Raw genomic sequence first — 16,386 nt, forward strand, 5'->3', positions numbered from 1 at the left:
TTTGTATGGTTGCTGTCAAATGTGTATTTATTCATTGGTTTCTTACTGTAAAATAAATGTTTTTCAGAAACTGAAAAAATCATGTTTTGTTCCTCCCCAACAATCAATCATATGAAGCAGTTTATCTTCTCTGGGCGAAGTAAGTTATGAGAATAAACACAAGACAGCTCGGCATGTTTCATAATTTTACTGCAGGTGGTTCCATGTTCACTCAGCTTCCTCCTTTTGATAACAACAAACACTGTTGGAGGATGAACACGGCACTATCAGCAAGGGAGGGAGTCTTAGTGACATTCTCTACTATACGATCTTTATCCTTAATGTTTAATAGTTACAAAACGAGTGAAGCAGCTAAATAAATACCTTAAATAATAAACTTTAAGAATTCTTAGTCCAGACTCATGTCTTCATCGTCGTCTTTCTTCTCTTTGGAGTCTCCATCCTGGTCCGGCTTCGTCTCCATGGCTTTGGCAAAAGCCTCGACATCTACAACGATAGAAATGTCCATAAAACTATTGCTAAAAATTAGGCGAAATATTGTTTTTGTTAAAGTCATTAAGTAATACAGCATGTTGAAAAACATCATTTTATTTTTGACACTACGATGTCAAAAGTCAGGACGGTACTTCCAAAAAAGTCATAGTATGTTGAAAAAGAGTTAATACAAAAATATTATAGCATGACAATATAGAGGAAATAATGAAGTATGTCAAAAAGTCATCATAATCGAAAGAAAAAAAGTGTCAAAAGTCATTGAGTCATAAAAAGGTAATTCCATGAATGGTGTGTAATAGAAAAGTCACAGTATAGTACTATATCAAATGTATGACAACTAATTTATATTATAGCATTACAATAATTATTACTGGTACATTAGTACGAAAGCATTTTAATGCTGTAGCAGAGTCAAGGAGGAACTCATTTTATTCACTATAATATAATCATGTATTGTATGTAACATTTTAAGGTAACTGTAGCTGTCACATTCATTTAGTGGAGTTGTTGGTGAAGTACAAGTATTAGGTAGCACAATTTGGAAATACTCAGTGATGGACTGACTTACACACAAGATGATTTGTTTTGTGTATTAATAACAGTATAAAATAAATCACTGACAGGGACCAATCATCTGTGGAATGAAATCTTTCCCTTTTGATGATGGGCATACTTACTAAGGGCTTGAATACAGCACTTTTACTTGTATTTTCATAGTGTGACATTAGTACTTTTACTTGAGCAAAGGATCAGAATAATTCTTCCACCACAGGAAATACTCAAACAACTTAAGTAAATATGTACCTGGTTACATTCCAGCACAGTTAAAAAAAATATATAAAAATGTTCCAGTTCCCTGTGCATCTTACAATCTCTCTGTGTGAACAGAAAGATTTGTTTTCTAGCCGTGAAACAAACCGTTACAGTTTTCTCTCCTTGATGTGGGCAGAACACTGACCTCCTTTGTTGGCTGCGTCCACAGCCTCAGCCGGCAAACCGAACTGGTTCATCAGAGGCCCCAACTGCCCGGACGCCAGGGCGCTGCTGAACATGCTCATGGCCTGCAGGGAGCCGATACACACCCGGATGAGGACAAACAACAACGAGATAAGTGTGAGTCACGGTGACCGGAATCCTGCTAAAAAGAGAATATACTAGAGATTCGATAAGCCTGATAATAATAATATACTAATTCCCAGAATTAGGGAAAGTTATAATGATTTCCAAACACAGCACAGCGCACACGTTACCTGCTGAAACTGAGGCGAGCTCAGCGTGTTGTGGAGCTCCTCCGTGCTCTGAGGCAGGGACTCTCCAGAGGGCAGATAAGGAGTCAACCTCTGCTGCACCTCGGGGTTCACAAGGATGGGAGCCATGATCTCAGGGGTCAGGACGCTGGCAAGGTCCACTGCAGGTGACAAACATCCCCACTGACCGGTTACTCTAAAAGGTATCCAGATGTCCTGAGCGACAAATCACGACTTCTTCAGTTTTATTAGAATGCTTATTTATGTATGCGAGTCTGTAGGCGATACTCTTGTCCAATCCTAGTCTATCTGTAGCGATTATAAACGTTAGATAGTCAGCATTAAAACATTCAAACCCCTGAATGTTGACCTGTCTGACGTCAGAGTTACTTCCACTTGTATTCAATTGGAGCCTTCATGAATTAGCTCGCTTCAGGAGATCAGACAACATAAATACGGTGGAGAATTAAGTATTCAGATCATTTACTTGAATAAAAAGGAACATATCACAGTAGCGATAACACACTGGGAAAATACTGCAGTGCAAGTCCTGTCTTTCAAAACAGTTCAAGTAAAAGTAGTAGTATCGTCAGTAAAATGTTCCCCGTCAGCGTTTCCCAGCCGTGAAAGTGTTTGGCTGGTGATGTTTTCACCGTCTGTCCGTGCGTCACCATGGTGTGACCTCATGGCTAAATGTGGTGCTGGAGACACATACTGTAGTGGGAAGTACCACAGCAGCGCTTTTGAGTATTTTTGTATTATTTTGTTTACATGTCTGTCTATGTTCAGTCACAAAGCAGTGTTCAGTGGGTTTATCTTTTTCTGCTCCTTAAGCAGTTTTTTGATGTGAATCTGTAGGCGATGTGAATAAATAGTGTCCATGAAACAGGATAGTTGTGCCTAATATAGAGTAGCAGAGTAAAATTAAACCAAAACAGCAAGACTGCAGTTTGCAAATGATAGTTTTCATGTTAAAATAACACAGTATTACAGAGACGGTTGCATTCACAGTGCTATTTCTTTGCTGCATAATTACTTGCGGGACCACACAACTTAGGCCTAATCATGTGCGTTTCCTCTGCTGGTTATTTTCGTGTTGGTATAATTCCAGTCCTGAGGACTGTGGTTCTCGCTCGCTCGGTTCCTCACCTCCTTGTCCGCTGGCGGGCACATTCATGGTGGCCAGGATGCTCTGCAGGTCTCTCAGCTGGATGGGCTGTGCAGGGTTAGCTGCCCCCGCCGCCACAGAGGAAACCGCAGGGGTGGAGGGTGTGGTGGCTGTGGGGGAGGCCGCTGAGGGAGTGATGGGGGTCGTCGGCACCGGGGTGGAGGCGAGCCGACTGGTAGCAGAGGTGGAGGTGGAGGTGGAGGTGGGGGTGGGGGTGACGGCTGTGGACGGACTGAGAGGAGAGAGATCACGAGTCAACATGAGATACAATACATCTCAACCTGTGATATTGTTTATCATCATCATCAGCAACAACAGCAACCAGATAAGTGCCTCTAGTCGCCTCTTGTTACTACTTTGGATTCTGATTTATTCATTTAAAATTGATAAATTAGATGATCAACAGAAAGTAAATGAGAAACTATTAGTCATTTCTTTTAAGCAATAATACCAAAACATATTCTGGTTTATGTCCTTCAACTATTATCAGAGTGGAACTGCAACGAAAAATCGGTTTACGACTTGACAGAAAATCAGCCGTTTGCTTCTAAAATGTAGAATAGAAAACTGAATATTTTGAGTTTGGGACCGTTGGTCCGACAAAACAAGGAAACTAAACCTTGGAATGAATCAGCGGATTAATCAATAACGTGAATAATCGTCCGTTGCAGCCCCATAATAAAATTATACTATAACAGCAGAGTGTTAAAAAAGGTATTGTCTTCGATATTAAACGGAATAGGAAACCTTGTGGAGGAGTTACTGGCTGCGGGAACACTGCTGCTGCTGCTGCTGCTGCTGCTGCCGCCGCCGCCGCCCCCCAGGAGGTTGGCCAATCCGGGACCAGCCAGTGCCCCGAGACCACCTGTTGTTCAGAGAGAAACAGCCACATTATTCTCCCGAGAGCATGAAACTGCAGTTAGCAAGATGTTGCCCTCTTTTGTCTCATTATGCATGCAGGTACGTACCGATCCCCCCCAGTCCAGTTGGTCCAATGAGCTGCATGAGCTGGTTGTGGCTCATGTTACCCAGAAGGCTTTGCAGACCACCCTCCCCTTCACGAAAAATGAACAGTTGACATACAGCATCAGTGATTAAATTCACTTTTTAGATGTTTTCTGAGGACATATATTTAAGCTTCTTGCACATTACAGGAAAACTATAATGTGAGCATCCGTTACCTCCCAGAGCGGACAGATCATGTCCTCCGCTGCCGCCACTACCGAGAGCGCCAGGCATCGGAGGGTTGTTGAGATACTCGTTCACTTTGCGGCAGTGCTCCTCGTCCTTGTCAGTCTTTGGCTCCTGAGATCAGAAAAAACAAACTGCTCAGGCGTACTGACTCACTAATAAAGTTTTTAACACTTAATTCAGAAATTCTACTACTTTGAGCATTGATATAATTGTGTTTATATATGTTATATTGTTTATAATTATATAACAATTAGTAATTTATTGTCTTCTTTCTGTTGATTTGAATTTGAAATTAATTGGAAAGATGCATTACGAGTTGGTTCAACTTTCAAGTGTTTAAAAGACAGGGCTGGCGATATTCTATATTCTTGTTAGTCAACTAATTTCTTCCCAACGACTCAAGCGCAGTAAATGCTCCATCTATAGTGTATATTTTATTACGTTGGAACAAGTCCCACAGACAGTAGTAAGTAGGGCTTTTGCTAAGGTCTATTTTCAGCTGGGGACTAATACACATTTGGTGCCCGAGCAGGAATTTACGACAGCAGGACGGTGTACGTGGGACTGACTCAAAATGAACAACAGTGTCCACATTTTGATGAAGGAACATGTCACTCAGGGCAACAGCGTTGCTCATTGATGGGTTTTGGACAACAGTGGAGTTCTATGGCACAGAGACTTGTCATGGGATTCGTTGACAATAACAAAAATATAGAATATTGCCAGACTTGTATATAAAGCCTGCGTTTCTGCCACATGCAGCTTTTCTGCAGGCCGTTGTGCTTCATACCTGAATCCAGAAGAAGAGTCTTTTGGAGCCGGCTTTGAACTTCAGCACATAGACTCGTCCGGTGGTGCACTGGCTCACTCGTTTGAACTCACAGTCATCAGGAAAGATGATCAGGTCCTAAATCAGAACATGAAAAGGTGTTAATAATAATAATAATAATAATAATAATAATAATAATAATTATTATTATTATTATTGTTTGATCCAGACAGCGTCACCTACATCATCCACGTTCCCGGTCGTCCGATCCTTCCAGCAGAAGTGGATGAGGGAGTCGTCGGTCTGCTGGATGTACACCTGACCTTTGCGCTTGTCAGGGGTCACCGTGCTGCCTTTCATGGTCATTTTACCGGCCCGAAACTCCACCAGGTACTTGCTGGAGGAGCCGCGGGACCCAGACGCCATGCTGGGGAACAAAGCTCCAGACGCCATGATGAACGGGACAGACTGCTGCGGGGAGGAAAGACAGTTATATACGCACATGGCGTATGATTATTAGGATTTATTATTTAGGTTTTTACATACAAGAAATGTGCCTGGGTATTTTGGTGCAAGAGGAAATGTAAATAAAAACTGTAAAGTCAAGAAACAAAAATATAAAGAGGAGAAACTTTTAAAATAAAATCATGATTTATGTTCAAATATAAAAGTGCTGTGTCGTCCCAGATATTAACCTGAAGAATATACGAGATTGTCTTTTTCCTGCTGTATCTCACTCTCCCAATGAACCCATTATCCAGCAGATTAAGTGAAGTATATTTTAAATGGTAGTTCTTGATTGCACATTCATCCTAAACACAATTCTGACCTATTTCATGTAAAGCCATTATTTTGTCATTTCTTTTCAGGGGATAGTGCGGCTCTCCTAGGCTATCATAACAAATGACTACATTAGACACAGGTTATAATAAAGAAGCCGATTTATTACGAAACATAGGACAAAGCTAATCCCAGTGCTCCCATTATAAACCAGCTAACGTTACTGCAGCAGCCACAGATGACTCTGCATCCTGTAACGTTGTTAGCAAGCCGTCTGTTTTCACCTCGACGAGATCACGACGGAGCTTCAGTTTTACAATTCGCACACGGGGATTAAAACCCTTCTGGTTTATATGTTCTTAATTTAAAAATACATACGAGAAAATAAGATGCGTTATACTTACATTTACCCACTGAAATGTCGTTCAGCCGGAGAACAGGCTAACGCAGTGAAGATGATCCTTATTGGCTGGCTGGCGCCGGGGCTTCACGGTGATTGGTCGAACCGTGTGTCAACAACGTCGTCTTTAACTCTCCGTGAGCATGTTAGGTAGAGATGACACAACACGTCCCGTTTCTAGTACTGGACCTTTTTATATACATATGGATCAGAGACTAAACTACTATATAATTAGACATCCTTAGTCCATAGTTTTGGAGTACTTGAGCATTTCAATTTTATGCTACAATTCAACAAGAATGAACTATATATACATTTACCTGAAGTTTATTTAAACTAAATGGCATTACAGAATAAATAATTATGCATTATTCAACTAAGCTACACAGTAGTATATAAAGTAATTTTAATGATCTCCACCTTTACCAGGTGAAACATTAAAGTGATATGAACATTCATAATCTAATATCATAATTTTGAAATGGGTACTTTTTTTTTTACAGGTACTGTTAATATATTGTGTTCCTAACACCGTTGTATATATACCCGAGTACAATGTTGAATGCAGGACTTTTACTTTTCACAGTACTTCTAACCTGTGGTATTGCTACTTTGTTAACATACTTAGGTAAATGAGTACATACGTGATACCTCCTACTTTAGTGTTAGCATGCTAACATTTAGAAGTTAGCAGTAAAGACAACGTACAGCTGAGAGTTTTGATCGAACTTAAACCCGATGATGGATCCCCAAAATGTCTACACTTCAGTTTAACTCTCACTTCTTCGCCTGAAGGAACATGCACCAAAAATAATGAGGGTTAAAACTATCTTATAACACAGGGGGCCTTAAAATGGTGTGTAGCTGCAACATGCCCTTTCTTTCGCCTCCTTTAAATAATCTTGTGACCTTTTATTTGGGAACGACCGGTGTTAATAAGACACATGGATGCTGTACGATGCTGTTAAAGTGAGTGTTCAAACAACAGCAGGGCTGGTAATAGTCCATCATTTATTTCTCAAATATGCCATGTATGCATATGGTTGTCTGTGGATAACAGTATGGGAGGGAATGAACATACAATGTAAACATTTTCAAATAGACGCTAGATGGCACAAGAAGGCAAAAGGAGTGAGATCAGAAGAACCATTGGAGCGAACCTGCACCTTTGGGTGTCTGTGGGCCTCACAAAGTGCTTTGAATTCAGAGGAAAGATGACAAGCTGGGGGAAGACATGATGTAGAATATATATTCACTGTACAACATGTGCATTGGACTGAGCGTTCAAATGTGCAGCTTATGCAATGTTAGTGCCTTGAAACACAAAGGAGCATCTATATACCGTCCAACAACTGCTGTATGGACGTATGTAAGCATTATCAACAGCACACAACATTCATTAACTGCTGCCTCTGAAGCGCATATTGGCTACACGTTAAAGAGGAGTAAGTGTTTAATTGTTCACATTTCAGGAGGGCAGACTGGATGGATTTTTTTTTTTTTTGCATAGATTTATGATGGCTACAGGGTCCTGGTTTGGTTTTTCCTTTCTCCAAAAACACAGCTTTCACTGAGGGGAAAATATTTTAAAATGGGAACTCTAAAAACAGTCAGTTACTTGTCCATGTGTGAAGATAAATAGCAATTATTATAATAAATATATAATAAAATGACACAGCTTTCTCTTAATACAAGAGGTTTTCGAGCTGTTCCTCGACAAGGCACCGCCGAAGGAGAGACATCAGTCGCAACTCACAAAATATGTAACACATTTTTAGATTCGGCTTGACTTGCACTTCCCAGGAATATCATTATTAATATATAAATAAACGTTTTAAAATCCTGTTAGAAATAATTGAAATCAAAGACTATTTATAACTCCAGGACTTGCCTGAGAATCATCATGTTTAAAAAAAAAAAAAATTTTCTTCAGTATCAAAGAGATCCAGTGATAGTTGTTTGTACATTTCAAACAGGAAATGCTAATAGCTAATTTGGTAAACTTTTAATGGTGCAAAACTTACTAAAATAAACAACAGCCATCTACCCAAGTGACTCCAGGGCAACAATATGTCTTGTTTAGTTAGTTTGTCTTAAAACAAATAATATTAATAAGCGTTTAAAAATACATTAACATGAACTTTTGACATGTTTCTTATAGTGTCCCACTTTGAAAACCTTCTGCTGTAAACCGAAATCCTCTGTATCCGTTGCTTTAACGTTTTATGTGAATCCATTTACAGTATTAGACTTAGTGCAGAAAAACGTTTTTATGGCTTTAACATTGTGTAAATAATCTTGGCGAACATGCATGCACCAATTATCATACACATTATCTATGTTACAGTGGACAATATAATGTACCAACAATATGTTTACTGTGACGGTAAACGTGGTTATAAGCAGCTTTCATCTCTACTGTAAGTCTATTCACGGAAGATGTATCACACTTGTGACATTTCATGGATGTTCACAGGTAACTAAAATGCACATCTAATATTCAAATAGGTTATCTAATTTTTTTTTTTAAGTAGCAGATGTTGTTTAAATAACCCCTGATATTTGAATGCAACAGGACAAGTGTGTGGTATGTCTACAGGTAAGATTACGGTTGGCTACCTGAACTAAAACTGAGAATATATCCTCTAGAAGTCAGAGTGTGTGTCCTGCAGCAGCAGCATGATCAGCACACACGCACACATGGTTTAAAAACCCAGTAACATATATGTGGACTATTATTGTCTTGATTAGGGCATATAAAGATGTCAACATTTACATTAAGTACATTCTAAAAAAAACTAAAATTCTTAATATGACAAAGTCCACAGTCAGTACCAATCTGATAAACTGTCCGATAACATTTTGATATCAGCTTTTTATGGACTCAAACAAAGACACAGTACCTGTGAGTGTCTGGACATCACAAAGACACAAACGATTGATGTAGAGAAATAAAGTGAATCCTATCAGAGCGGTGAGGAGATCTTCAAACTGAACACCTCCTCCTGGGTCAATAAATGCTGGGACAGTCCGTGTAATTCCTGTCAAAATATCCGCCCGTGTACAGCCAATCCTCAGCTCCAGTATGAGGGTTTGTTCCCAGCTGAAACCAACTGGAGACACATGAAACATGCAGGGTTTAAATTACAGGCTTTAAAGGAAATATCACATTGCATGAGGGATGTACAGTCTTTGATTGAAACTATGTTTCGAGGAGCTTCTTCTGCTGGAGAGGTGTGAGAAACAGCTTCTGTACTACCAAGAGACACAGCCGCCAAGCGTTTGTCTTCTAGTTAGACTGCGATGATGTGAGAAGTGTCATCTCTCCAATTATGTATTTAACACGGCAGAAATCCAGGATGTATGAGGCATTGAAATCATGAAATATGTAGTATTGTTGGCTTTATTTGTGTGCTTAAGTGCTTTTCTTATCAGTCTCAAAAGGTGACTTGACAAACAGAAACTAAACTTATTTCACCGTTGAAGCCTTTCTCACAACTATTGTGAACACAAAGGACCTTCTTCTCTCTAAATACATCTTCTCATGCTTTCCACTATTCTGTAAAAGCACCCTCAGGTGGTTAGGAGTGAGTCGTTAAGCATTCAGACCAGAATTAGCTTGTTTTGTTAAATAGATATCAGCCAGTCCAGTTTGAGGAACAGATTTAAGTGCTTAGAGGTTTATCAGATAACAAAACTCTGAATGGTTTATAAAAACCACAGACATGGTTTACAAGTCTGTAAAATGATCACGGGAGCAACTATTATATCTTTTGTGGCAACTGTTGAGGTAAAATATTAAAAATAAAACTTTCAAATTACAATTTACCAGGAATGTACGTTTGCATGTCTGTGACGGCCAATGCAGCGCCTTGCTGGATGTTGGTTTGATAGTGAATGTTAGCGAGTTGTGGCTCCCGGACATTAATCCATCTGTACTGTTGGCATGAGTGAAAACTCATAAATACTAAGTCATTACAGGGAAAATCATGATGATCTGATATCAGAATAATCTCCTCAACACCATAAAAGTGTCTCAATCAGTCTTTTGTGGTATATTAAAATGATTGGATTAGATTTGTCTCGGTGTAATAAACGGTGTGGTGCCTTTTTTATTAAATGACAGCATCCAATTCAGACTCATGATGGAAATGTTACATTTGTGGCTATAATGTAACGACTCAGGTGTTATTCCGCCATGCGTACATTGCAGTCACATTTATGTCACAAAGTGCACGTCTGAGATGGGCTATATTTGCAAGTTCTTGAAAATACACCTTGAAATTTGTGACGAGCGCACACAGACACACACCTGGTGGACCACTCCTCCTCATCCACAGAGCGTTCCCTGCGTGAGGCCCTTTGTTTCTCCTCTAACCGCTCTTTCTCTGTACTTGATGAGTCTATAAAAACAAAGAAATATGAATGAAAAGCAATTGCAGAATCATATGAGGGTTGTGTGTGTGTGGGTGGAATTAATGGAGTCGGCTTCTGTCAGTGGGTTTATGTGAGGTTTGTGTTACCCATGTCTCCGTTCTCCATGGCTCTGATGTCGGGCCGTAGCCGGCAGTCGGTTGGTGCAAGTAGTCTCTCCATGCCGGGCTCCAGTTCGTTTAGTGTCATGGCAAAGCTGGTGAAGTTATACATCTACACAAGGAAACGCGGAGAACAACAATCTTTGTTCATTAGGTGATTTCTCCGGCTGTTAAATCAGCTAATTCATAGAATCTTAAGCTATTTTACTACTTTTGAGACAAAATCCTGATCTATTAAGGACTTTTTAGAAATCACGATGTCCCAAAACACACTGACTAGAACTAAAATGAAATCAAAACCCATTTAAAAAGGGTTTGGTTCACTCAAATTATGTAAAAATAACAATTCTCATTTATCTCTATTGGGATCTATTCATGCAAAATAGTTTTACATGCATTTGCCCAGTTTTGAGATCTCTGCCTCCACCTCAACAGAATGGAGGGGAATTTTGTTTGCAGTGTTCACAAAATTAAGAATTCTACAAGTCCTTCCAGAATCTGCATGGCTACTACTTCATCCACTTTGTCATAGGAACTATTTTTTCATGAGAAAAAAGTTCCTTCCGTGAAGACTCTTGCTACTAAGATGTGTCAAAACTGAGTTTTATTTACCTATTCCTTTAGAGGTAAAGGAAATGGGCCAATTTTAGAGAATTATAACTTAAAATCTGGACGGATAAGACCAAAACACCTGCACGGCTAGATACCACAAGAAAGTTGAAATGTGTTTTATTATAAAAATCTGATTAATCAGCCTACAGAAATTAATTTGATGTGATGGGAAATAGAAACCTAGCCATTCACCCCAATATAAAAAAACATCTATCGTCACAACAACTGCCTCCCCACTTTAACAGTCACAGCCTTAAAGTTAAAAGGTAACCCGAGAAATGCAGGTGACGATACCCGAGCAGTGTTTCTATAAATGGGCCCCAGTTGTTTGCATTATTCATGCTTGTGTGACAATGCGGCTGGTTTCACGCTACCCTGATGCGCTAAGAAACAGACGTGTGGTTGTAAAGAAGTAGACTGCAAGCTAGCAAACAAAGATGTCAACAAGCAGGATGATGAATAATACAAATTCATGATAAATGTTTTATGAGGGGAAGGACCTGCCCTCAGTGAAAAACACGAGTTTTGGTCAAGTTTGTTTGCAAGCAAAGCCTCCAGGACAACTTTAACAGGTGTGCATATGTTCTGTGTGTTTTAAGTGTGTGTGATTTTCACCTGTGCTGAATCAGCAGGCCGCGGCAATATCCTCCACAGTAAGGCACTTCCTGGTATCACAGTCACAGTCTCTTGAACTTCTGGCATCTCATCTGACTCCTCTGCTTCACAACTATGTCCCTAAACAAACACACATACAAAGATAAATAACATGATCAGAGGTGCACTAACAAGCTGAAGCTGACAGTACATACAGTTCATGTACAAACAGCTGATTCACAGAACTACAGTTGCCACAAATTCAACACATATCTCAAGCAAAAATGCATGTCATTGCAAGACATTATGGATTAGTGCTGGCAATGATCTAATCATACACTACACTTTGAACATAACTCAAACTAGACAACAGCAGTAGCACATTACAGATATCAAATACATGTTTACCTTACCTTCTACTAAAGCCACTGCATGTTATTGTGAAAGGAAAAGATACCATTTGAGAAAAGAATTTAGAGTGATGAGTCAGATTACGTCCAGTTGTAAGACAGATAAAACACGTCAATGACAAACGTGAGAACAAACTCAAGCAGCAGATCATAAATCAGTCAAAACAGAATAGACTGTACTCGCTCACCGGTTTCAGCTTTTTTGAGTCTCCCCCCGTCTTCTTGTCTGACTTCTTGTATGCTTCGTAAACCTTGGGGTCCATGCTGTACATGCACTCTGTCCACTTTCCATAGATCACTCTGCGCTTCTTCTTACTGGTTCAACAGCAACGAGAATCCAATTCAGTTTAGAGAAAATTAAATCACAACAGATGGCTATTAACAGTGTTGCTGTGATCTTGCCCTTACCTTTTGTCTTGGATATGACCCTCGACTTTGTGCAGCTCTTTCCCAAACATACCACACGGTTTGAAGTTCAACACACACTTATCTCCAGTCCTGATGGATTAAAAGTACATATATAAAATAAATAATACAACCAGTTTAAATATTGCAGTTAAGAATTGTCACTATACCTGTGGTTGACTATCTCCACCGTTCCATATTGCTCAATCCAGAGTTTTCCCAGTATGATGTTATGCACACAACACATTGGGTTTGTCCATGTGTACACTTCTTTATGTCTGTGAGAAATTCAGAAAGGAATAGTTCGATATTTTGGGGAAAACACGCATTCTTTTTCTTGCCGAGAATTAAATGAAAAGAATGACACCACTCTTGTGTTGGTCTCTTAAAAAGACAATTTCTTACCTTTGGACAGGACCAGGCTATCCATTTACAGTATTTATGCTAAGCTAAGCTAACTGGCTGTAGCTTCATGTAACAAACAGATATGAGAGTGGTATCAATCTTCTCATCTAACACTCTGAAAGAATACAAATAAACATGTTTCCTACAATGTTGAACTAATACTTTAAAGATTAGTTGGAGACACGGTCACATTCATTTAAAAAATGTTATCCAAAGTTTATCCACAGTTTGTATGTAAATATAAGAGCGGTCATAAGACCAACACTTTAAAAAAACTGCATTGACTGCTAACAAATAATCAAAATCAATCAGATGCAATAAAGCTACTCATAACAAATAAAAAAGCACAAATACTCACTTTAGTAGCTCCAGTGTCATGATGCCTTTGGGCTCAGCCTCCACACTTTTGCCCCAGAACTTGAGTTTTGGGTAAATTGAGCCGTGAAATTCAAACTCTTGTTTCAGAGACTGGGCATGGAAGGCGCTGATGGGGGGGTGGTGGCTCACCTGCTCCGAGATCAACCTGTATCCCTCGTCCTCTCTTAAAAAAAATGAATTAGAAACTTGCAGAAATTATTTAAGAAACATTTTGGGTTCCATCTATCATCAAGACAATGTTGTCTTCTCTAATACCTTGTGAGTTCATAAGTCTCCCCCAGTAAAGGATTAAATGGCTTTCCAGTCCTTTCCCATTGAGATGCTACAGCTGAAACAGCAAACGCAGCAACAACCTGTTGCAGAGACATGAATCAGAGAAGAGTGGCAAAGAATAACCGGTTCATTGACTGATAGAAAATTAACCCTTTAAGTCGTTTTTAAGCAAAACGTCAAACATTTCCTTGTTTTAGCTTTTCAAATGTGATGATTTACAGATGTCCTTTGTCCCATGTGATTGAAAAGCTGAATATCTTTGGGTCACATGCTCAGCATCATCCTTTATTTGTACCTGCATTCGGTCTATTGAGTCAGACAAACTGCAGGCCTTGTGGATGAGGTTAGTGTGCTCCATGTACTCAGAGATTCTCTGGAGAAAGCTCAGTGGCTCGTTAAACACAACCGGCATCGCTATTTTGGACAGCTCCTATAAGAGCACATGAAAAGATCAAAGAACAGACCACATAAATAAGCATGTGAACTACCAGATCGGATTAACACTGTCGTACAAAATTGCTTACTTAAACATCTCATGCACCATATTATTTAACTTTCATGCAACAAATACTGTCGGACATGCGTTTTGTATCCCTGGTTTTCTGATGCTCATTTAGGCTATTTCGGTACTTTGAGAACCTGCAAAAAAATTCCACGCCAATTATAGTCAGCTGAGCAGAGAGAAGCCAAAGAGTTCAGACATGATTAGTCTTGTAGCGGTGCAATTACAGCTGAAGCGTGCAAGTATTCAATTATAAACTCCAAAAAACATGTCACACTAGACCCAGAAGAAAAGCATGTTAATAGCAAAATGTGATTTGAGAAAGTCAGATCAAATTGGAAGCAGATTGGACTCACCATGCCAATGCATTTCTTCAGTATACTCCACACACTGAAATTGTGTCTGGAGATCATTTCGGCAGGCAGGGTTTTCCTGGTACACATTTGGACCAAATAAGATTTATATAATGTGAACTCAGACAAAACTTTTGAGAGCCATATCTGTTAATAGCTGGCAGAATATTGTTTTCACAATACACTGCATTAATATACAGATATCTTTCAAAGTGAAACATTGAAAACACACTAGCTAACAGCATACAACTGTGGTTGCACTGGCCTTGTCTGCTTCTAAATGGGAGTGCATGCTTAATGAACCCCTTTAGACCTTATCCCAAAGACTAATGTGGTAACATGCATATAGAAAGACAGACCACACTTCTGCATGATTCCTCACCTGCGCTCCCACACTCCATTCTCCTGATTGCTGCCGTCAGTCACCCGCTTACTGTCAAACACTAGCGCATCTTTAAAACTGACCTCACAGGAATCATCTGACTCCAGCCCTGATGGGGACAACATGAGGGTCAAGGGAAGAAAGAGGGAAAACAACTTAGCACAAGAAGCAAGTACAATTAACGGTATGAGATATGTCAGCGTGTCTCACCCGTCTCAGCGTCGTAAAACTCTTCCTCACTGTTCATACTGAGCGGAGAAAGTAACTGTGTGTTACTCAACAGTCATATTTCCACCATTGGCCTGTCCCTGCAGCCCCAAGCATCACAGACAGCCGACACACCTGCAACAGCACGGACTAGTTACACCAAGCATGGCAGCCAAAGATTATGCAGTAAGCCTCATGTTATGTCTAAAAAAACAACAGCTTTCTAGCTCACTGTCAGCTGCTCTACTCCCCGAAGAGCTTCAGCTAGTTAGTTGTTAGTTAGCCCGTGCTAGCTAACTAGCCGTTAGCATCGCTACTGCTAAGCTTCGCTGTTAACCGGAAGTTGTGTGGCAGAGATTAGTTTACGTTATCAACACAGACCACGACACGAAGATTTACACACAATTAAATTAAATATACCTGTGAATTCAGGTCAAATTAATGCTCAAGTGAAATCAACAAACGAAGAGTGTATTGCTTCTCAAACGGGGCGGAAGTGGGCGGCAAGGACACCGTGACTGACGGATCCGTCAGACAATCACAGCGCGGCCGTGTGCGTTCTAGAAATAGATGCTCAGCCGTTTTTAACCGTTCACAAGACTTCAAGGCGGAATGGACGCGACTCCTCAAACGTATGGTTCAATTAACAGTTATACACTTTATTTATGAGGCAAAACAATGCTTCAAAGTGCTTTGCATGGTTGAACCAAGAGCAAAACCTCTCAGGATTGCAGTGAGGCAAATGTAACTAGGCAATTAAAAAGAATACAACAATAAAATGCAATGAAATACTCAAAAAATAAGATAAAAACAACAATAATAATACAACAGATAAGACATGGTTTCCAAAGGAGAAAGTGGAAACTGTCGGAAGCGACATCATCTAAATGGCGTCAAGTCACGAAGCGCCATGGTAAGACCGGAAATGTGGACTTTCGAAATAATAGCGCAAACATCAGAGATAGCTCAAAAATATATGTTGTTATGGTCAATTGATAGTTTTTGTCATTATGTATTATCAATGTATATGTTTTACAATCATTTGACAAAATACATTGTTTCAACATAATGTGTTTGTAAATATGTTCATCAAGGGTCACGGATTCATTTTATGTTGGAATTGTTGACCAGAAGTCATTCACAAACTGCGTTAGTCAGACACTGCTGGTCACTTTCTGCCCCCTTTTCTGCGCTCGTGTTGGCAAAGTTGTAGTCTTCAGGATGGAGAGCAACCAGAGTGATGTGTTCAGTAAGCTTTGAGCTGCGGGTTTTATGAC

The 16,386-nt window shown here is 39.7% G+C and overlaps 2 protein-coding genes across 4 annotated transcripts; both read right to left on the minus strand.

Annotated features, from left to right (window-relative positions):
• Positions 1-172: 172 nt before the first annotated feature.
• Positions 173-6,139, minus strand: LOC117733264 (proteasomal ubiquitin receptor ADRM1-like). 2 transcript variants are annotated; one of them, XM_034536775.1, is made up of 10 exons: positions 6,058-6,139; positions 5,117-5,344; positions 4,895-5,011; positions 4,092-4,215; positions 3,879-3,965; positions 3,658-3,775; positions 2,892-3,142; positions 1,746-1,903; positions 1,454-1,556; positions 173-486 (listed from the first exon to the last, which is right to left on the minus strand). In XM_034536775.1, exons 2-10 carry the CDS (start codon positions 5,324-5,326, stop codon positions 389-391), a joined length of 1,266 nt encoding a protein of 421 aa, XP_034392666.1. In that variant the 5' UTR covers positions 5,327-5,344; positions 6,058-6,139; the 3' UTR covers positions 173-388. The 2 variants fall into 2 exon arrangements, with proteins under 2 accessions (XP_034392666.1, XP_034392667.1); XM_034536776.1 differs by having other exon boundaries at positions 5,117-5,341; positions 6,058-6,125.
• Positions 6,140-7,050: 911 nt separating this feature from the next.
• On the minus strand, positions 7,051-15,685 carry LOC117733711 (oxysterol-binding protein-related protein 2-like). 2 transcript variants are annotated; one of them, XM_034537536.1, is made up of 14 exons: positions 15,530-15,685; positions 15,113-15,244; positions 14,903-15,011; positions 14,524-14,599; positions 13,961-14,095; positions 13,648-13,745; positions 13,373-13,555; positions 12,780-12,887; positions 12,613-12,702; positions 12,393-12,519; positions 11,816-11,935; positions 10,577-10,700; positions 10,366-10,456; positions 7,051-9,166 (listed from the first exon to the last, which is right to left on the minus strand). In XM_034537536.1, exons 2-14 carry the CDS (start codon positions 15,147-15,149, stop codon positions 9,064-9,066), a joined length of 1,401 nt encoding a protein of 466 aa, XP_034393427.1. In that variant the 5' UTR covers positions 15,150-15,244; positions 15,530-15,685; the 3' UTR covers positions 7,051-9,063. The 2 variants fall into 2 exon arrangements, with proteins under 2 accessions (XP_034393427.1, XP_034393428.1); XM_034537537.1 differs by having other exon boundaries at positions 15,113-15,150; positions 15,530-15,625.
• Positions 15,686-16,386: the final 701 nt, after the last annotated feature.

This window comes from Cyclopterus lumpus, chromosome 7 (genome assembly GCF_009769545.1).
Source record: "Cyclopterus lumpus isolate fCycLum1 chromosome 7, fCycLum1.pri, whole genome shotgun sequence".
NCBI classification, from domain to species: domain Eukaryota; kingdom Metazoa; phylum Chordata; class Actinopteri; order Perciformes; family Cyclopteridae; genus Cyclopterus; species Cyclopterus lumpus.